The 22,737-nt window shown below is 45.3% G+C and overlaps 1 protein-coding gene across 2 annotated transcripts in view; it reads left to right on the top strand.

The window, feature by feature from the left end:
* Positions 1–22,737, top strand: part of AFF3 (ALF transcription elongation factor 3) — a 753,993-nt gene that overhangs the window by 594,351 nt on the left and 136,905 nt on the right. For both annotated transcript variants that reach the window (XM_069757526.1, XM_069757527.1), the window contains exon 7: positions 19,622–19,662. In XM_069757526.1, coding sequence (XP_069613627.1) covers positions 19,622–19,662 — 41 coding nt within the window. The remainder of the gene's footprint in view (positions 1–19,621; positions 19,663–22,737) is intronic.

Below are 22,737 nucleotides of genomic sequence, written 5' to 3'. Positions count from 1 at the left end.
AAGTGCTTCTAGTTTGTTTTCTGTTTTTTCTGTCCAGCTTGCTATTAACTTTTGCTGGAAGCTCTGAGAAGCAAAGGGGTGCACCGCCGTGCTGTTAGTTCGGCACGGTGGGTCTTTTTGCCCCTTTGCGTGGTTTTCGTTTTAGGGTTTTTTGTAGACTGCATAGTTCTCTTTGCTATCCTCGCTCTGTCTAGAATATCGGGCCTCACTTTGCTGAATCTATTTCATTCCTACGTTTGTCTTTTCATCTTGCTAACAGTCATTATATGTGGGGGGCTGCCTATTCCTTTGGGGTATTTCTCTGAGGTAAGTCAGGCTTGTATTTCTATCTTCAGGCTAGTCAGCTCCTCAGGCAGTGCCGAGTTGCATAGGTAGTTGTTAGGCGCAATCCACTGCTGCTTATAGTTGTGTGAGGATAGATTAGGTACTGCAGTCTACAGAGATTCCACGTCTCAGAGCTCGTCCTATTGTTTTTTGGTTATTGCCAGATCTCTGTATGTGCGCTGATTACTGCACGCTGTGTTGCCTGATTGCCAGCCATAACAGTACAAGGAGCCACACCAATGATTCCCAATAGAGGGAAAAAAGAAATCCTGACATCATTTTTTTTTCTTAGCTCTGTCTTCAGTCTTTTTTTCCCCCTAGACATTAGAGTGCTTCAGGACACAGCTGTGGACATGGATATTCAGGCTCTGTGCTCCTCAATGGATAATCTCGTTGTAAATGTACAAAAGATTCAAGATACTATTGATCAGAAATCGATGCTAGAACCAAGAATTCCGATTCCTGATTTGTTTTTTGGTGACAGAACTAAGTTCCTGAGCTTCAGAAATAATTGTAAGCTATTTTTGGCCTTGAAACCTCATTCTTCTGGTAATCCTATTCAACAGGTTTTGATTATTATTTCTTTTTTGCGCGGCGACCCACAGGACTGGGCGTTTTCTCTTGCACCAGGAGATTCTGCATTGAGTAATGTTGATGCATTTTTCCTGGCGCTCGGATTGCTTTACGATGAGCCTAATTCAGTGGATCAGGCTGAGAAAAATCTGCTGGCTTTATGCCAGGGTCAGGATGATGTAGAAGTATATTGTCAGAAATTTAGGAAATGGTCAGTACTCACTCTGTGGAATGAATCTGCACTAGCGGCTTTGTTCAGAAAGGGTCTCTCTGAAGCTCTTAAGGATGTAATGGTGGGATTTCCTATGCCTGCTGGTTTGAATGAGTCTATGTCCTTGGCCATTCAGATCGGTCGTCGCTTGCGCGAGCGTAAATCTGTGCACCATCTGGCGGTACTGCCTGAGAGTAAACCTGAGCCTATGCAGTGCGACAGGACTATGACTAAAGTAGAACGGCAAGAACACAGACGTCTGAACAGACTGTGTTTCTATTGTGGTGATTCTACTCATGCTATTTCTAATTGTCCTAAACGCACTAGGCGGTTCGATAGCTCTGCCGTTATTGGTACTGTACAGTCCAAATTCCTTTTGTCCATTACCTTAATGTGCTCTTTGTCATCGTATTCTGTCATGGCGTTTGTGGATTCAGGCGCTGCCCTGAATCTGATGGATTTGGATTATGCTAAACGTTGTGGATTTTTCTTGGAGCCTTTGCGGTGTCCTATTCCGTTGAGAGGAATTGATGCTACACCTTTGGCCAAGAATAAGCCTCAGTACTGGGCCCAGCTGACCATGTGCATGGCTCCTGCACATCAGGAAGTTATTCGCTTTCTGGTACTGCATAATTTGCATGATGTGGTCGTGTTGGGGTTGCCATGGCTACAAACCCATAATCCAGTATTGGATTGGAACTCTATGTCGGTAACCAGCTGGGGTTGTCAGGGAGTACATGGTGATGTTCCATTTTTGTCTATTTCATCATCCATTCCTTCTGACATCCCAGAGTTCTTGTCGGACTTTCAGGATGTATTTGAAGAGTCCAAGTCTGATGCCCTACCTCCGCATAGGAATTGTGATTGTGCTATCGATTTGATTCCTGGTAGTAAATTCCCTAAGGGTCGTTTATTTAATTTGTCCGTACCTGAACACACCGCTATGCGCAGTTATGTGAAGGAGTCCCTGGAGAAGGGACATATTCGCCCATCGTCGTCACCATTGGGAGCAGGGTTCTTTTTTGTAGCCAAGAAGGATGGTTCGCTAAGACCGTGTATTGATTACCGCCTTCTTAATAAGATCACTGTTAAATTTCAGTATCCCTTGCCATTGATTTCTGACTTGTTTGCTCGGATTAAGGGGGCTAGTTGGTTTACTAAGATTGATCTTCGTGGTGCGTATAATCTGGTGAGAATCAGGCAGGGAGATGAATGGAAAACGGCATTTAATACGCCCGAGGTTCATTTTGAGTATCTGGTGATGCCGTTCGGACTTGCCAATGCTCCATCTGTTTTTCAGTCTTTTATGCATGACATTTTCCGTGAGTATCTGGATAAATTCTTGATTGTTTACTTGGATGACATTTTGATCTTCTCAGATGATTGGGAGTCTCATGTGAAGCAAGTCAGAATGGTTTTCCAGGTACTGCGTGCTAATTCCTTGTTCGTGAAGGGATCAAAGTGTCTCTTCGGTGTGCAGAAAGTTTCATTTTTGGGGTTCATCTTTTCCCCTTCTACTATCGAGATGGATCCGGTTAAGGTTCAGGCCATCCAGGATTGGACTCAGCCGACATCTCTAAAAAGTCTGCAGAAATTCCTGGGCTTTGCTAATTTTTATCGTCGCTTCATCTGTAATTTTTCTAGCATTGCCAGACCATTGACCGATTTGACCAAGAAGGGTGCTGATTTGGTTAATTGGTCTTCTGCTGCCGTGGAAGCTTTTCAGGAGTTGAAGCGTCGTTTTTGTTGTGCCCCTGTGTTGTGTCAACCTGATGTTTCTCTTCCGTTCCAGGTCGAGGTTGATGCTTCTGAGATTGGTGCAGGGGCGGTTTTGTCACAGAGAGGTTCTGGTTGCTCAGTGTTGAAACCATGTGCTTTCTTTTCCAGGAAATTTTCTGCTGCTGAGCGTAATTATGATGTGGGCAACCGAGAGTTGCTGGCCATGAAGTGGGCATTCGAGGAGTGGCGTCATTGGCTTGAGGGTGCTAAGCATCGCGTGGTGGTATTGACTGATCATAAGAACTTGACTTATCTCGAGTCTGCCAAGCGCTTGAATCCTAGACAGGCCCGTTGGTCGTTATTTTTTGCTCGTTTTGATTTTGTGATTTCATACCTTCCGGGCTCTAAAAATGTGAAGGCGGATGCTCTGTCTAGGAGTTTTGTGCCCGACTCTCCGGGGTTATCTGAGCCGGCGAGTATCCTCAAGGAAGGAGTCATTGTGTCTGCCATGTCCCCTGATTTGCGGAGAGTGTTGCAGAAATTTCAGGCTAATAAACCTGATCGTTGTCCGGCCGAGAAACTGTTCGTCCCTGATAGGTGGACTAGTAAAGTTATCTCTGAACTTCATTGTTCGGTGCTGGCCGGTCATCCAGGAATCTTTGGTACCAGGGAGTTGGTTGCTAGATCCTTCTGGTGGCCATCTCTGTCACGGGATGTGCGTGCTTTTGTGCAGTCCTGTGGAATTTGTGCTAGGGCTAAGCCCTGCTGTTCACGTGCCAGTGGGTTGCTTTTGCCCTTGCCGGTCCCGAAGAGGCCTTGGACACATATTTCGATGGATTTCATTTCTGACCTTCCCGTTTCTCAAAAAATGTCGGTCATTTGGGTGGTCTGTGATCGCTTTTCTAAAATGGTCCATCTGGTGCCCTTGGTTAAATTGCCTTCCTCCTCTGATTTGGTGCCTTTGTTCTTCCAGCATGTGGTTCGTTTACATGGCATTCCTGAGAATATTGTTTCTGACAGAGGTTCCCAGTTTGTCTCGAGGTTCTGGCGAGCCTTTTGTGGTAGGATGGGCATTGACCTATCTTTCTCCTCGGCCTTCCATCCTCAGACTAATGGCCAGACCGAACGAACCAATCAGACCTTGGAAACATATCTGAGATGTTTTGTTTCCGCTGACCAGGATGATTGGGTGTCATTTTTGCCGTTGGCTGAGTTCGCCCTTAATAATCGGGCCAGCTCGGCTACCTTGGTCTCTCCATTTTTCTGCAATTCTGGGTTCCATCCTCGTTTCTCTTCAGGACAGGTTGAGTCTTCGGACTGTCCTGGTGTGGATTCTGTGGTGGACAGGTTGCAGCAGATCTGGACTCAGGTAGTGGACAATTTGACCTTGTCCCAGGAGAAGGCTCAGCTTTTCGCTAATCGCAGACGCCGTGTGGGACCCCGACTTCGTGATGGGGATTTGGTTTGGTTATCTTCTCGTCATATTCCTATGAAGGTTTCCTCTCCTAAATTTAAACCTCGTTTTATTGGTCCGTATAGGATTTCTGAGATTCTCAATCCGGTGTCTTTTCGTCTGACCCTCCCAGACTCCTTTTCCATACATAATGTATTCCATAGGTCGTTGTTGAGGAGATACGTGGCACCTATGGTTCCATCTGTGGAGCCTCCTGCCCCTGTTTTGGTGGAGGGGGAATTGGAGTATATTGTGGAGAAGGTTTTGGATTCTCGTGTCTCTAGACGGAAACTCCAGTATCTGGTCAAATGGAAGGGTTATGCTCAGGAAGATAATTCCTGGGTTTTTGCCTCTGATGTCCATGCCCCAGATCTTGTTCGTGCCTTTCATGTGGCTCATCCTGGTCGGCCTGGGGGTTCTGGTGAGGGTTCGGTGACCCCTCCTCAAGGGGGGGGTACTGTTGTGAATTCTGTGGCTGAGTTCACTTCTGTGGTCACAAGTGGTATTGCAGTCTCTGGGCTTCCTCCCTCAGGTGTTTTGGTGAGCTCGTTGGCTGCCTTGCTATTTAGCTCCACCTGAGTCTGTCTTCCTTGCTCCTTGTCAATGTTCCAGTGTTGGATCTGAGCTACTGCATCTTTCCTTGGGCCTGCTGTTCTGCTAGATAAGTGCTTCTAGTTTGTTTTCTGTTTTTTCTGTCCAGCTTGCTATTAACTTTTGCTGGAAGCTCTGAGAAGCAAAGGGGTGCACCGCCGTGCTGTTAGTTCGGCACGGTGGGTCTTTTTGCCCCTTTGCGTGGTTTTCGTTTTAGGGTTTTTTGTAGACTGCATAGTTCTCTTTGCTATCCTCGCTCTGTCTAGAATATCGGGCCTCACTTTGCTGAATCTATTTCATTCCTACGTTTGTCTTTTCATCTTGCTAACAGTCATTATATGTGGGGGGCTGCCTATTCCTTTGGGGTATTTCTCTGAGGTAAGTCAGGCTTGTATTTCTATCTTCAGGCTAGTCAGCTCCTCAGGCAGTGCCGAGTTGCATAGGTAGTTGTTAGGCGCAATCCACTGCTGCTTATAGTTGTGTGAGGATAGATTAGGTACTGCAGTCTACAGAGATTCCACGTCTCAGAGCTCGTCCTATTGTTTTTTGGTTATTGCCAGATCTCTGTATGTGCGCTGATTACTGCACGCTGTGTTGCCTGATTGCCAGCCATAACACCGGCCCCTGTATTGGTCGATGGGGAGTTGGAATATGTTGTTGAAACGATTTTGGATTCTCGTTTTTCGAGGCGGAAGCTTCAGTACCTTGTCAAGTGGAAGGGTTATGGCCAGGAGGATAATTCTTGGGTTTCTGCCTCTGATGTCCATGCCGTTGATTTGGTTTGTGCCTTTCATCGGGCTCATCCTGATCGGCCTGGGGGCTCTGGTGAGGGTTCGGTGACCCCTCCTCAAGGGGGGGGGTACTGTTGTGAATTCAGCTTTTGGGCTCCCTCCGGTGGTTGTAGAGGGTAATGCAGTTGGGCCTGGATTGCAGGAGTGGACATGTGTATCTACTAATTGCAGGACTGACTGGGGTATATAGCTTTGCAGGATCCTTTAGTCAGTGCCAGTTGTCCTTGAAGGATTCACTTCCCTGCTGGTCTCTCCAGTTTGCTGTGTTTTTCTACAAAGATAAGTCCTGGCTTTGTTTTTGCTGTCCACCTGCAGTGGACCTTATAGTTCTGTGCATTTTCATGTTTTTGTCCTGTCCAGCTTGGTCTGTGAAGGATTTTTTGCAGTCTAGCTATTTCTCTGGAGATGCAGATATACCCCCCATGTCTTTAGTCAGATGTGGTGATCCGTATTTTCTGCGGTGGATATTTTTCTAGTGTTTTTATACTGACCGCATAGTACTCTGTTCTATTCTTTCTTTTTAGCTAGTATGGCCTCTTATGCTAAAATCTGATTTCATATCTGCGTATGTTTTTTCCTCTCCTCTCACAGTCAATATTTGTGGGGGGCTATCTATCCTTTGGGGATTTTCTCTGAGGCAAGATAGGTTTCCTGTTTCTGTCTTTAGGGGTAGTTAGATCTTAGGCTGTGTCGAGGGGTCTAGGGAGTGTTAGGTACCCCCCACGGCTGCTTTTAGTTGTGCTGCTAGGTTCAGGGTTTGCGGTCAGTACAGGGACCACCTTCTCCAGAGTACGTCTCATGCTGCTCCAAGGCCACCTGATCATAACAGGCAATGCTGGAGACCCTGGGGCAGATTTCTGGACACACTGGGGCAGATTTCTGGACACACTGGGGAAATGCTGGAGACCCTGGGGCAGATTTCTGGACACTGGGGCAATGCTGGACACGCTAGGGCAATGCTGGACACTGGGGCAGATTGCTGGACACACTGGCGGCAATGCTGGACACACTGGGGGCAATGCTGGGCCCACTAGGGCAGATTGCTGGGCACACTGGGGCAGATTGCTGGGCACACTGAGGGAGATTGCTGGACACACTGGGGGCAATGCTGGACAATTGGACATACTGGGGCAGATTGCTGGACACACTGGGGGCAGTGCTGGACATACTGGGGCAGATTGCTGGACACACTGGGGGTAATATGCTGGACACACTGGGGCAGATTGCTGGACACACTGGGGGTAATATGCTGGACACACTGGGGCAATGCTGGGCCCACTAGGGCAGATTGCTGGGCACACTGGGGCAGATTGCTGGGCACACTGAGGCAGATTGCTGGACACACTGGGGGCAATGCTGGACAATTGGACATACTGGGGCAGATTGCTGGACACACTGGGGGCAGTGCTGGACATACTGGGGCAGATTGCTGGACACACTGGGGGTAATATGCTGGACACACTGGGGCAGATTGCTGGACACACTGGGGGTAATATGCTGGACACACTGGGGCAATGCTGGGCACACTGGGGCAGATTGCTGGGCACACTGGGGCAGATTGCTGGGGGCAATGCTGGACAATTGGACATACTGGGGCAGATTGCTGGACACACTGGGGGCAGTGCTGGACATACTGGGGCAGATTGCTGGACACACTGGGGGTAATATGCTGGACACACTGGGGCAGATTGCTGGACACACTGGGGGTAATATGCTGGACACACTGGGGCAATGCTGGACACTGGGCAGATTGCTGGACACACTGGGGGTAATATGCTGGACACAATGGGGCAGATTGCTGGACACACTGGGGGTAATATGTTGGACACACTGGGGCAATGCTGGACACTGGGGCAGATTGCTGGACACACTGGGGGTAATATGCTAGACACACTGGGGCAGATTGCTGGACACACTTGGGCAGATTGCTGGACAACCTGGGGGTAATATGCTGGACACACTGGGGCAGATTGCTGGACACACTGGGGGTAATATGCTGGACACACTGGGGGTAATATGCTGGACACACTTGGGCAGATTGCTGGACACACTGTCCAGGGGCAATACTGGAAACACTGGGGCAATATGCTTGACATACTGGGGCAGATTGCTGGACACACTGTCTGGGGGCAATGCTGGACACACTGGGGCAGATTGCTGGACACTGGGGCAATATGCTGGACATACTGGGGCAGGTTGCTGGACACACTGGGGGTAATATGCTGGACACACTAGGGGTAATTTGCTGGACACACTGGGGCAGATTGCTGGACACAATGGGAGCAGGACTTGAGGCATGGGCAGAATGTAGATACGGGGCATGATTGGAGAAACGGGGCAGAATGAAAGACATGGGGCAGGATTGGATCATGGGGCAGGATTGGATCATGGGGCAAGATGGATACGATGGAGATTGATGGGGCAGGATGGAGAGATCATATGGGGTAGAATGGATACTCATGAGGGCAGGATGCGAGAACATATGGCTGGAGCCAGGAATGAGATAAACGGGGCCAGGGTGGGGAATAGTATTACCATAGCGGCTAATTAAGGGATATTATTACTGCAGTGAAGTATTTATTTTATTTTTTGAGTATACTGTTTTAAATGGGGGGGCGGTCCTGTTACTGTGCAGAGTGACACTATATCACCTTTTTTTCTTCATGTGGTGTAAGGTAGAAGTTGTGAAAAATTAAGTAATGTGTTCTGCAAGTGGAGCTCGAGATAGCTGTGTTATTTCCTGCAGAAACGAGTCCTGGCTGGAAGAAATGATGGCGGTCTGTGCTGGATGAAAGATGAAGGACTTCACCTAGAGACGTCACTGGTGAGTCAGTGTTACCTATACACTGACACTATACACTGTATACTATATACAGCGGTCCTGTGTACAATGTCACCAGTGATGACTGTATTACCTATACATTATATACAGAGCTCCTGTGTATAATACCACCAGTGATCTCTGTATTACCTCTACACAGACACTGCATACTAAGTACAGATCTCCTGTGAATACTGGCACTTATGGTGATAGTATTGTGTTTTTTTTTATTATTGATCAGTATTGTAGTATTCAGTCACTATGTGGTGGTAATATGTGGTCTGGAAATGGTGTTGTGGTATTTGTCCCTTGTATGTGCTATTTGGTCACCAAGTGATGGTAATATGTGGTCTTGACATGGTGCGGTGGTATTTGTCCCTTGTATGTAGTATTATCCGGTCACTATGTGGTCTGGTCATGGTGTGGTGGTATTAAGTCACAGGTTTGGCATGTGGGGGTGACACCATTAGGCCCAGTTTAAGATCTACAAAACAGGAAAACCATTTTTGGTAACCTTTGTGTGTATTGAGCCGGGGGGGGGGGGGGTGCCAAACTCGGGAACAGCCCCGGGCGGCAATAGCTCTAGCTACGCCTCTGCCACCAAGGGCTTCACAGAAGTTTATAATGCAGAGCCATAAAAAAATAATAAATTCCCACATAAATTATTTTTTAGCCCCCAGTTTTGTATTTTCCCGAGGGTAACAGGAGAAATTGGACCCCAAAAGTTGCGGTCCAATTTGTCCTGAGTGCGCTGATACTCCATATGTGGGGGGGGGAACCACCGTTTGGACGCATGGGAGGGCTCAGAAGGGAAGGAGCACCATTTGGAATGCAGACTTAGATGGAATGGTCTGGAGGCGTCACATTGCGTTTGCAGAGCCCCTAATGTACCTAAACAGTAGAAACCCCCCACAAGTGACACCATTTTGGAAAGTAGACCCCCTAAGGAACTTATCTAGATGTGTGGTGAGAACTTTGAGCCCCCAAGTGTTTCACTACAGTTTATAATGCAGAGCCATGAAAATAAAAAATCCTTTTTTTTTCCACAAAAATTATTTTTTAGCCTCCAGTTTTGTATTTTCCCAAGAGTAACAGGAGAAATTGGACCCCAAAAGTTGTTGTCCTATTTGTCCTGAGTACGCTGATACCCCATATGTTGGGGTAAACCCCTGTTTGGGCACACGGGAGACCTCGGAAGGGAAGGAGCACTATTTTACTTTTTCAACGCAGAATTGGCTGGAATTGAGATCGGACGCCATGTCGCGTTTGGAGAGCACCTGATGTGCCAAAACAGTGGAAACACCCCAAATTATAACTGAAACCCTAATCCAAACACACCCCTAACCCTAATCCCAACAGTAACCCTAACCACACCTCTAACCCTGACACACCCCTAACCCTAATCCCAACCCTATTCCCAACCGTAAATGTAATCTAAACCCTAACCGTAATTTTAGCCCCAACCCTAACCCTAACTTTAGCCCCAACTTTAATTGTAGCCTTAACCGTAGCCCCAACCCTAACCCTAGCCCTAACCCTAGCCCTAACCCTAACCCTAACCCTAGCCCTAATGGGAAAATGGAAATAAATACATTTTTTTTATTTTTCCCTAACTAAGGGGGTGATGAATTGGGGTTTGATTTACTTTTATAGTGGGTTTTTTAGCGGATTTTTATGATTGGCAGTCGTCACACACTGAAAGACGCTTTTTATTGCAAAAAATATTTTTTGCGTTACCACATTTTGAGAGCTATAATTTTTCCATATTTGGGTCCACAGAGTCATGTGAGGTCTTGTTTTTTGCGAGACGAGTTGTCATTTTTATTGGTAACATTTTTGGGCATGTGACATTTTTTGATAGCTTTTTATTCCGATTTTTGTGAGGCAGAATGACCAAAAACCAGCTATTCATGAATTTCTTTTGGGGGAGGCGTTTATACCGTTCCGTGTTTGGTAAAATTGATAAAGCAGTTTTATTCTTCGGGTCAGTACTATTACAGTGATACCTCATTTATATCTTTTTTTTATGTTTTGGCGCTTTTATATGATAAAAACTATTTTATAGAAAAAATATTTGTTTTTGCATCGCTTTATTCTCAGGACTATAACTTTTTTATTTTTTTGCTGATGATGCTGTATGGCGGCTCGTTTTTTGCGGGATATGATGACGTTTTCATCGGTACCATGGTTATTTATATCCGTCGTTTTGATCGCGTGTTATTCCACTTTTTGTTCGGCGGTATGATAATAAAGTGTTGTTTTTTGCCTCGTTTTTTTTTTTTTTTCTTACGGTGTTTACTGAAGTGGTTAACTAGTGGACCAGTTTTATAGGTCGGGTCGTTGCGGACGTGGCGATACTAAATATGTGTACTTTTATTGTTTGTTTGTTTTTTATTTAGATAAAGAAATGTATTTATGGGAATAATATTTTTTTCTTTCATTATTTAGGACATTTTTTTTTTTTTTTTTACACATTTGGAATTTTTTTTTTACTTTTTTACTTTGCCCCGGGGGGGGGACATCACAGATCGATGATCTGACAGTTTGCATAGCACTCTGTCAGATCACCGATCTGACTTACAGGGCTGCAGGCTCAGAGCAGGCGCTTGGTAAGCCACCTCCCTCCCTGCAGGACCCGGATGCCGTGGCCATCTTGGATCCGAGCCTGCTACAGGGAGGGAGGTAGGGAGACCCTCGGAGCGTTGCTGCGGGGGTCTCAGGGAAGTCCGTGACCGCTCCTGGCACATAGTGCCAGATGTCAGCTGCGATAGGCAGCTGACACCCGGCCGCGATCGGCCGCGCTTCCCCCGTGAGCGCTGCCGATTGCATATGACGTACTAATGTCTAATGTCAGAAAGGGGTTAAGGGCATAAAAATGCAAAGTTTGAAAATTGCAAAATTTACAAAATTTTCGCCATATTTCCGTTTTTTTCATAAATAATCGCAAGTAATATCGAAGAAATGTTACCACTAACATGAAGTACAATATGTCACGAAAAAACATTCTCACAATCAGCGGAATCCGTTACAGCGGATAATGGGTATATGTTCTACCAGTGAAAATCATGGATAGAATACATATGTGAAACACTGTTGTCTGAATGAGGCCTTAAGGGGAGTCTATCACCCCCAAACCACATATTAAACTACTTAAACAGTTAAAAAAAAGTGGCTTAGTTGCTTTAAAACTTGTAACAGCAATATACAGTGCCTTGAAAAAGTATTCATTCCCTCATGAACTTTTCCACATTTTTTCACGTTACATCCACAAACTTAAATGTATTTTATTGGGATTTAATGTGATATACCAACACAATGTAGCAACTATTTGTGAAGTATAAAGGAAATGATACATGGTTTTCTAAATATTTTAAAACTCTAAATCTGAAAATTGTGACAAGTACCGTATATACTCGAGTATAAGCCGACCCGAGTATAAGCCGACCCCCCTAATTTTGCCACAAAAAACTGGGAAAACTTATTGACTTGAGTATAAGCCTAGGGTGGAAATGCAGCATTTACCGGTGAATTTCAAAAAATAAAAATAGATCATTCTTGCCCCATAGCTGTGCCATATAGTGCTCTGCATGTTCATTATTGCCCCATAGCTGTGCCCCACATAGTGCTCTGCACCATTCATGATTGTCCCTATAGCTGTGCCCCATACAGTGCTCTGCACCGTTCATTATTTCCCTATAGCTGTGCCCCATATAGTGCTCTGCACCGTTCATTGTTCCCTATATCTGTGCCTCATATAGTGCTCTGCACCGTTCATTATTTCCCTATAGCTGTGCCTCATATAGTGCTCTGCACCGTTCATTATTTCCCTATAGCTGTGCCTCATATAGTGCTCTGCACCGTTCATTATTTCCCTATAGCTGTGCCCCATATAGTGCTCTGCACCGTTCATTGTTCCCTATAGCTGTGCCCCATATAGTGCTCTGCACCGTTCATTGTTCCATATAGCTGTGCCCCATATAGTGCTCTGCACCGTTCATAGTTCCCTATATAAAGCTCTGCCATGGCCGCTGCTGCTGCAGTAAAAAAAAAAAAAAAAAGCCATACTCACCTCTCTTGATTGCAGCTCCCGGTGTCTCGTTCCGGCGCCTCTATCTTCCCGGCGTCTCTGCTCTGACTGATCAGGCAGAGGGCGCCGCGCACAGTATACGCGTCATCGCGCCCTCTGACCTGAACAGTCAGAGCGCAGGCGCCGGGAAGATGGAGCGGCGCCCGGCGGCTGGAACGCGGACAGGTGACTATTACATACTTACCTGGTCCCGACGTCCGGCTCCCTCTGCCTGTCACAGCTGGTCTTCGGTGCCGCAGCTTCTTTCTCTAATCAGCGGTCACCGGCACCGCTGATTAGAGAAATGAATAGGCGGCTCCACCCCTATGGGAGGTGGAGCCGCCTATTCATTTCTGTAATGAGCGGTCCCACGTGACCGCTGAAGAGGGGAAGAAGCTGCAGCACAGAAGACCGTGGGACGGCAGGGACAGCGCGAGGATCGCTGGGACTAGGTAAGTATACCTCAGCACCCTCACCCCCTCACCCGCCGACCCTGCCACCCACCTTGACTCGAGTATAAGCCGAGAGGGGCACTTTCAGCCCAAAAATTTGGGCTGAAAACCTCAGCTTATACTCGAGTATATACGGTATTTGTATTCAGCTCCCTGTAGTCTGATGCTCCCAAATTGCCTCCAGAAGTCACATAATCAGTAAATTGAGTCCACTTGAGTGTAACTTATTCTCAGTATAACTACAGCTGCTTTGTGAAGGCCTCAGAGGATTGTTTGAGAAAATTAGGATTCAAACTGCATCATAAAAACCAAGGAACACACCAAACAGGTCAGGTTTTCAGTTTTATTGGCTGAGGAAATAAATTTTATTTCATATGCAAATGAAAGAACTTAAGTGCACTCTTGACATGGCCAAGTGTTCACCATTATGCCCCCTCAGTTTTCATTCTAAACACTGTTCATAATCCTTGTTCTAACATAGTGAATGACAGTGTCACTGCAGACATACTTCAGTGAGTGTGAGTGCTGTGCCACCCTTGGCTCCTGTTTCCAGCTACTGCTCGTTACTCTGATGCTGGAGGGGTTAAGTTTAGACTGTTTTAAATTGACCTAACATTGCGAAGTTTATCACAGCTCATGCTGAATGATAAATGTGGTTCATCTTTAGTCACTTTTTACACCACCTGCTGATTGACTTAAGAACAGTTGTTTGTCGTAAAAGTTTGATGCAACACAAATCACTTCCATTTCCTAATATCTCACATGAGGCTTTTCTAGAACACTTAAAGGGGTATTCTCATGATACTAAAGTGCTCTAATTAAGCAGCATTAAAATAAGCAAGTTTGCAATTGACTTGCTTTTCCTATCTGCTGTCATTTTCCTGCAGTGAGAACCTTTATCTTACATAGTGTACAGTTTCTTTCCATGGAGATTGATCATCAGAGCCTGGCTGAGTATGTGCAGTACTTACATTCCAATAGAGGAGTTTACCTCTAAGGCTAGTTTCACACTAGCGTTCAGCAGGGCTGCAGACTTCCTCCGTGAAGCCCCGCCCACTGCCGCGCCTCTTCATTCAGCTCCGCCTATGGCTGCATGCGGCGTGCATACCCTATCTTTAACATTGGGTACTCAGGCCATGCCGATGTATGCGGATGCTGCATGCGTCGTTTTGATGGAGCGACGACCTGCACAGAACACAACGAGTTGCAACTTATTAACCTAAATTTTCCATTATCATAAAGTATGATGTATCATGAAAAAAAACAATCTAAAAATCAATGGTATATGTTGAAGCATTCCAAAGATATTACTTCGTAAATTGGCACTAGTCAGATTTTTAAAAATTGTCCTGTTCACTAAGGGGTTAGTGCAGGGGTCCCCAATTCCAGGCCTCAAGGGCCGCCAACAGTGCAGGTTTTCAGGATTTCTTTAGTATTGCATCGGTAGTAATGTGATCATCTGCACAGGTGGTGATTCCAACCCCTGTGCAATACTAAGGAAATCCTGAAAACCTGCACTGTTGGCGGCCCTCGAGGCCTGGAGTTGGGGACCACTGGGTTAGTAGGATTGAACTTAGCAGTACTTAGTAGTTGACAGGCAGCAGACCAGGATGGCCTCCAACTTCACACTGCATGAGCAGCGACAGGGGCACAAGAAAAGTAGCAGGTGGGTTGGTCAGCGGTTGGGTGAATGGGAGTTCATATGGGGAATAAAAGGTCTGACAGTTGAGTGCACGCACCATATTACTTTTAGGCCCTCAACTCCTGCATATAATATGCAACAAAGGCCCGGGGCATGTCGGAAGCTTAGGAACAAAGTGCGTGGCCACCCCCTCTTCTGCAGCCATACAATGTTAGTAGCTGCGCCTGTGAGTGACTAGAACCCCAGGCCTTAATAAAGCAAAGGAAAGGAATTAGCACAGGCGCCAGCGTGACATGCAGTCTGCCAGGCCGTTTATATAGAGGCTCGGCTGTGTTGTGTTTCTCACCCAGTTTGGGCCCACGCCTCTTTGCTTCTGCTGACCGTGACCTATACACCAGTAATGGGCATTGGTAAAAGTTACTTCGCTATAATTGCCACCCAACTTTATATGTTTATTGGTATGACTTGAGGTACAATTATTTTTTTTATTTTTTTTGATGACTGCAACATTTTTCATTATCACTGGCAGAGTGACTACCAACTTGTCGAAGATTATTGCTTCAAACACTCCATTGGTCTTATAACTTAGCATTGTTTAGTGGATACCAAATATAAATATAAAACAACTCACGTACTGTACTTGAAACACTAAATCTCAGCTATCACTGTGCATATAATATGTTCTCATTCTTGCTCCACTTCTGATGCCCATAATTACCAATGATCAGAATGGCCAAGTGAAAATGTCCTTGCTTCTGTGCTTTCACAGCATTTAATTTTGGGATATTCTGTTAATAGAGCTCATCCAGGTTTTCTGGGGAAAACTTTCTGTACATATTTTGCATTTAAATATCTCTAGAATAATTTTGTCTCAGTTGCATCACAATCTCTAAATCGTGCTATTTTCCTTAGGCTACTTTCACACTAGCGTTGGAATCTCCCCGTCGCAATGCGTCGGGCCGAGATTCCGACGCTAGCGTTTGATGCGCCACACAACGGGTGCAGCGGATGCATTTCTCCGGTGCATCCGCTGCCCCATTGTGAGGTGCGGGGAGGTGGGGGCGGAGTTCCGGCCGCGCATGCGCGGTCGGAAAAAGCGGTCCGTCGGCAGCAAAAAAGTTACATTTACCATTTTTTCCTCCCGGCGGTCCGCCAAAACACGGCGCAACTGTCGCACGACGGTTGCAACGTGTGGCAATGCGTCGCAATCCGTCGCTAATGTTAATCTATGGGGCAAAAACGCACCCTGCAAACAACTTTGCGGGATGCGTTTTTTTGCCATAAACGACGCATTGCGACGTATTGCAAAAAACGCTAGAGTGAAAGTACAGTACAACGAAGTAGAAGTAGAAAGGAGCACTCACCATCCAGAAGAAATATTCAATCTTTATTGCGGCATAAAATGTATAGCAAGGTCTCACAGGAGAACGTGGGTGTCACGAGACGACGGCCGTTTCACGCTGCTGCGCTTCTACGGGTCTCCGTAGAAGCGCAGCAGCGTGAAACGGCCGTCGTCTCGTGACACCCACGTTCTCCTGTGAGACCTTGCTATACATTTTATGCCGCAATAAAGATTGAATATTTCTTCTGGATGGTGAGTGCTCCTTTCTACTTCTACTTCGTTGTACTGAATTTTGGACCCTGTTTTTTCACAAGGAGCACCCAAATCCATAATACTGGCTGAAGAAACGCATGTTTTGTGGTTTTCCACCCAGTATCTCTGATTTAACCTGCTGTGAGTGCGGACTTTGATTCTTAGGGTACCGTCACACAGTGCAATTTTCATCGCTACGACGGTACGATCCGTGACGCTCCAGCGTCGTAACAATATCGCTCCAGCGTCGTAGACTGCTGTCACACTTTGCAATCTACGACGCTGGAGCGATAATTTCATGACGTATGTGCGATGTAGAAGCCGTTGGTTACTATGCGCACATCGTATACGATATGTTACACCATGCGATCATGCCGCCACAGCGAGACACTAGACGACGAAAGAAAGTTTCAAACGATCTGCTACGACGTACGATTCTCAGCGGGGTCCCTGATCGCAGGAGCGTGTCAGACACTGCGATCTCGTAACTATATCGCTCGAACGTCACGAATCGTGCCGTCGTAGCGATCAAAATTGCACTGTGTGACGGTACCCTTAGTTTTGGGTGCTAGAGTGAAAGTAGCCTTAGCCAACTGAATTGTCACCTTATCACTTACTAGTTTTTCAGGTTAGTGTTTCCTGTTTGACCAGATAATGTAACCTGTGTCATTTCCTTTGAGAAAAGTGTCTGTTATCCAAACTATATCTGTAACCTTGACTCAGCCCATTTACATTCTTGTCTATAAAGGGTTTTTTTTGTCTCTGCCGTTTTTTTGTCTCTGACTGCCGTTTTTCTAGTGCGAGAATCACATCCCACTGCAGGGACTGGCCGGCACCTCTCCTGACCTGAGCATGACAGTATGTTGGATTACTATGCAGCTGTCAAGCTCAGGTCAGGAGAGCAGACAGCCAGTACAAGTTTTAGGGTATGTGCACACGTTGCGGATTTTGCTGGGGATCCGCAGCAGATTTGGCCGTGCGGATCCACAGCAGTTTTCCATGCGTTGTACAGTACCATGTAACCCTATGGAAAACCAAATCCGCAGTTCCCATGCTGCGGAAAATACCGAGTGGAAACGCTGCGTTGTATTTTCCGCAGCATGTTAATTCTTTGTGCGGATTCCGCAGCAGTTTACGCCTGTTCCTCAATAGGAATTCACAGGTGTAAAACCGCAGGTGAAATCTGCACGCACAAAAACGGCAGAAATTCTGCAGTAAATCCGAGGGAAAACGCAGTGCGTTTTACTTGCGTATTATGCAAAAAAGGTGCGGGAAAATCCGCACACAAAACGGCAACGTGGGCACATAGCCTTACGATGTGATTCCCGCACGAGAAATACAGCAGTGTGTCTCTGCCCTAAGTCTCAGTCTAAATCCATATAACAGATCTGTGATACAGAGGCTAATTAAAATAGAAATTTGGTTGGGTATGCTTTATGGCATAATTGCAAAAAAGATTGTTTGGTTGTATTAAAGCTCATGGTCAATACTTTGCTATCAGAATTTTCATGGCAATAGCCAGCTAGCTAGTTAACATAAAGTAAGTGAACTTCTTGGAATTATCTATAGTTGTACATTAATTGATAACAAAATGCAGTCTGATTGTAATTCAAACACACAAATAAAAGGCAAAGGTAAACTAACTAAACTAAGAGCACACTAACCGTTGTACTATTCATTTCTTTTATTGAGCAAAGTAAATATTCATAGTGCAGAAAAAAACAATGATATTGGCTTCTCCAAGATGCAAGTGACAAAAGGTTCAGTTAAGGTAGTGGTCCCCAACGATTCTTACCTTGAGAGACACATTCAGCTCTGAGAATGGTCGCAATTCACCCACCGCTATTAACTAGTTAAATGCCGCTGTCAAGCGCTGACAGTCATTTAACTACCACATCCGGCCAGAAATGAGCTCATCGCTGACCCCGTCACATGATCGGCGGTCAGTGATGCGTCGGCATAACAACCAGAGGTCACCGCGACATTGCATTAAAATTCAATAACGGGCGATCAAAAGAACGTATCTGCACCAAAATGGTATCATTAATAACGTCAGCTTGGCGTGAAAAAAATAAGCCCTCGCCCGACCCCAGATCACGAAAAATGGAGATGCTATGGGTATCGGAAAATGCCGCAATTTTTTTTTTAGCAAAGTTTGGAATTTTTTGCACCACTTCGATAAAAAAGAACCTAGACATGTTTGGTGTGTATGAACTCTTAATGACCTGGAGAATAATAATGGCAGGTTAGTTTTAGCATTTAGTGAACCTAGCAAAAAAGCCAAACAAAAAACAAGTGTGGGAATGCACTTTTTTTTTTGCAATTTCACCGCACTTGGAATTTCTTTCCCGTTTTCTAGTACATGACATGCTAAAACCAATGATGTCGTTCAAAAGTACAACTCTTCCCGCAAAAAGTAAGCCCTCATATGGCCATATTGACGTAAAAATAAAATGTTATGGCTCTGGGAAGGAGGGGAGCAAAAAACGAAAATACCCCGGGTCATGAAGGGGTTAATGCAAGTCTACCCAGCAAACTACAGCAGCAACTATTGGTCCTTTATACCTGCTAGCTGTTGGTTGATGGATACTAGTATGGTGATGTAATACCAAGGCAATTTTGTAGTGTCAATAAATGCTGGTTATTGGGTATTAATGTGACAATACGCTCTAATAAATTATTGCAGCTAAAGAGTGAAAGGGTTCATGAGTCCATTTGTATTCAATCTGTGTCCACACAGTCTGACTAGGAGCTATAGCTTGTACTGAATAGTGTGAGGATTCAGCAGCAGGAACGATGAACACTGATGCGCTGTCAATCAACCTCGGTGGGTGGAGATGCAGCTTAAACTTTCCAAAAGGATTATGCATCTGTTCTGACATGGATTTTCAAAGTAAGTTCACCAGCCTCACGAGGACTAACTAAGAAATCTATTTGCTATTTTATGCAGTCCTTATTGTAAAAACTGGTGACCCCTCCACTTTGAATTACTCAATTTTTCTCACTGCCCTATGGATATTTAATCAATGTGCTTAATAAAAGAAATGTGTGTTAAAACCCAATGTGCATTATTCATTCAGTTACATAACAGCCAAACCCAATTTTTAAGTTATCAATACAGAAATATAGGTAATTTCAAGGGGTTCACTGACTTTTTTTTTTTTACTGTACTTTATGCCCCTGATGGATGAATAGATTCATCAGATATCGTAACTGCTAGAAAGACTTGTTCCTGCAGTAGATAGACCAGTCATATTTTCATGCACTTGTTTCTTGTGTAAATCAAAAGGTATAATCCATTGGATTGTTTGAACATGAAGTCAGATAAGCGGCTGCTTTGTTTAGAATGCTAAGTAAATTTTCCTGCTTTTGTTTTTTTCTCAGCCAGCATCCCAGGGACAAGACATTGGACTCCAAAACGACAGGTATCTTTTATCATTTCTGTAAAACATAAATTGCTTCATGAAGCATAGAAACTAATTTATAGTATCATATAAGTCATAGTCCATTTGTGTACAGAGAGCCTTAAGGTACCATTACACTAAACGATTTACCAACGATCACGACCAGTGATACGACCTGGCCGTGATTGTTGGCAAGTCGTTGTGTGGTCGCTGGGGAGCTGTCACACAGACAGCTCTCTCCAGCGACCAACGATCAGGGGAACAACTTCGGCATCGTTGAAACTGTCTTCAACGATGCCGAAGTCCCCGGGTAACCAGGGTAAACATTGGGTTACTAAGTGCAGGGCCACGCTTAGTAACCCGATGTTTACCCTGGTTACAGGTGAACACATCGCTAGATCGGCGTCACACACGTCGATCTAGCGATGACAGCGGGGTGATCAGCGACCAAAAAAAGGTCCTGATCATTCCCCACGACCAACGATCTCCCAGCAGGGGCCTGATCATTGGTCGCTGTCACACATAAAGATATCGTTAGTGGGATCGTTGCTATGTCACAAAAAGCGTGACGTTGCAACGATATCGTTAACTAAATCGTTATGTGTGAAGGTACCTTTACTTACTGAATTTCAGCCAATTAATGAAAGTGAACAATTTTATATCTTTACAGATTGGGATGTACTAAATTTAATAGTGGCAACATATTACTATTATTTGGAATGCCCATGCATTCAGTGATTTGAAGAGCAAAAGTACAAAATTACATTCCACTGTTTGCAGCAGCTCTCTGTTTCTGTTCATAGTGAGAGGCTTTCTTCTTTATGGGACCCCACTTCAACTTTTAATTCAGTTTTCGGATAGCAAGCAGGCATCTTGAAAATGGCAAGGAACTGAAATGCAAGTATATTAGAAAGTTGCAAGACTTTTCATTATAGAAGAGGTTAGTCTAGTTTATATGAAATCAGAAAACCTCAAGTAATGGAACTATAAGGGCACAAGATTTTTAATGACTAAACTGATGACATGATGCCGTAGTGTATGTTTGCACCATTTTAAATATGCCTTTGATAAAATTGTCATTTTGCCATTAGGGCGGAAACAGAAGTTGTTGTTTTTTATCATCATCATATTATTATTATTATCATACTGTTTGTAAAATGAATACCAGAGGGGTGCTGGCGCTCTGACAAGTAATGGTGTCTTGGCACTTACCACTACTATTTCTCTATGACTGACATCTTCCTAGGTGGGATTTCGGAAATATTAGTGTTAATATCAAATGCCCATGGGGATTGGGTGCACATGGGGCCAGTGTCACAGGGAGAAAGAGCAGGCTCCACACATAACAAACTTACAAGGATTGTTGTAGCCTCATTCCCCCTGATGACGCCAGCATGGTGAAACGTGTTGGTTAGGCTAATGGTTGGTTCTTTTAAACAAGCATATGATTAGATTTAAGTATTCAAGAGATATATTACTAGAAAGCACAGTGCTGGTCCGCCACCGCACAAGGCTCAAGTAAATGGTTACAATAATCTGTCTGACTAGTTGGTATGTACCCACGTAGTGACTGACTACCAATAATCTATGTGTTTTTAATTGCACATATACTCCTATTAATAGATACAATTAAAAGCTATATTTCTTAGAGTACCGTTACACTATACGATTTACCAACGATCACGACCAGCGATACGACCTGGCCGTGATCGTAGGTAAGTCGTTGTGTGGTCGCTGGAGAGCTGTCACACAGACAGCTCTCCAGCGACCAACGATGCTGAGGTCCCCGGGTAACCAGGGTAAACATCGGGTTACTAAGCGCAGGACCGCGCTTAGTAACCCGATGTTTACCCTGGTTACCAGCGTAAAAAAAAACAAACAGTACATACTTACATTCCGGTGTCTGTCCCTTGCCGTCTGCTTCCCGCACTCACTGACTGCCGGCCGTAAAGTGAAAGCACAGCACAGCGGTGACGTCACCGCTGTGCTCTGCTTTCACTTTACGGCCGGCAGTCAGTCAGTGCAGGAAGCAGACGGCAAGGGACCTGACGGACACCGGAATGTAAGTATGTACTGTTTTTTTTTTTTACATTTACGATGGTAACCAGGATAAACATCGGGTTACTAAGCGCGGCCCTGCGCTTAGTAACCCGATGTTTACCCTGGTTACAAGCGAACGCATCGCTGGATCGGTGTCACACACACCGATCCAGTGATGACAGCGGGAGATCCAGCGACGAAAGAATGTTCCAAACGATCTGCTATGACGTACGATTCTCAGCAGGGTCCCTGATCGCTGCTGCGTGTCAGACACAGCGATATCGTATGGATATCGCTGGAACGTCACGAATCGTACCGTCGTAGCGATCAAAATGGCACTGTGTGACGGTACCCTTAGTCTTTAGTTAGGGTTTAGTTTGCCTATGGCAATGTGTAAATAGATGTAAATGACCCTATGCTGACTTTGGAACAGTTTTCAGTCGTATATCACATGGGGCCAGTGTCACAGGGAGAAAGAGCCAAGAGTGCACATTGCAGGCTCCACACATAAACTTACAATCTTGTGACTTTATCCACACTGGATGGTGCTGAGTGTTCTAGAGTGCTAGTTTACATGACAATAAATTAATCCATTATACCACTCAATGCTCCCCTGAAGTACACAGAGCCAGCCAATGTTACCACATGTAAGATTACAGACTGCAGGAGAAGTCAGGATAGCACATATGTAAGAGTGGTGGGAGCTGAAGGATTGCTCCCTGACACTCAAGGGTTAAATGTATTTGATCCCCCTGTATGTGATAAAGGTATTATACCCACTGGGGCTGCAGTTAGCTGGGACAGGGTTAACTGTAGTAGCCGGCCCAGTTTGGAAGGGGGAACTGAGTGTTAGTGGCAAGTGCAGGAAGTGACAGCCGTCTGTGTGAGGGCAGCAGTGAGTAAAGTAGCAGTACTGAGGCTGCTAGGTGTCATGATCCAGGTCGGGGTTTGCTTCTTGCTTCTCTTTCCCCGGCCTGGTCATGGAGGGGTTAACTTTTCCTGCCTCTCTTTGGTTCTTGGGTGACTATTTATTGGTGCTATTTTAGGTAGGCTTTG

Source organism: Ranitomeya imitator, chromosome 3 (assembly GCF_032444005.1).
Source record: "Ranitomeya imitator isolate aRanImi1 chromosome 3, aRanImi1.pri, whole genome shotgun sequence".
Classification (NCBI taxonomy): domain Eukaryota; kingdom Metazoa; phylum Chordata; class Amphibia; order Anura; family Dendrobatidae; genus Ranitomeya; species Ranitomeya imitator.
This window is presented reverse-complemented; position numbering and strand designations above follow the sequence as displayed.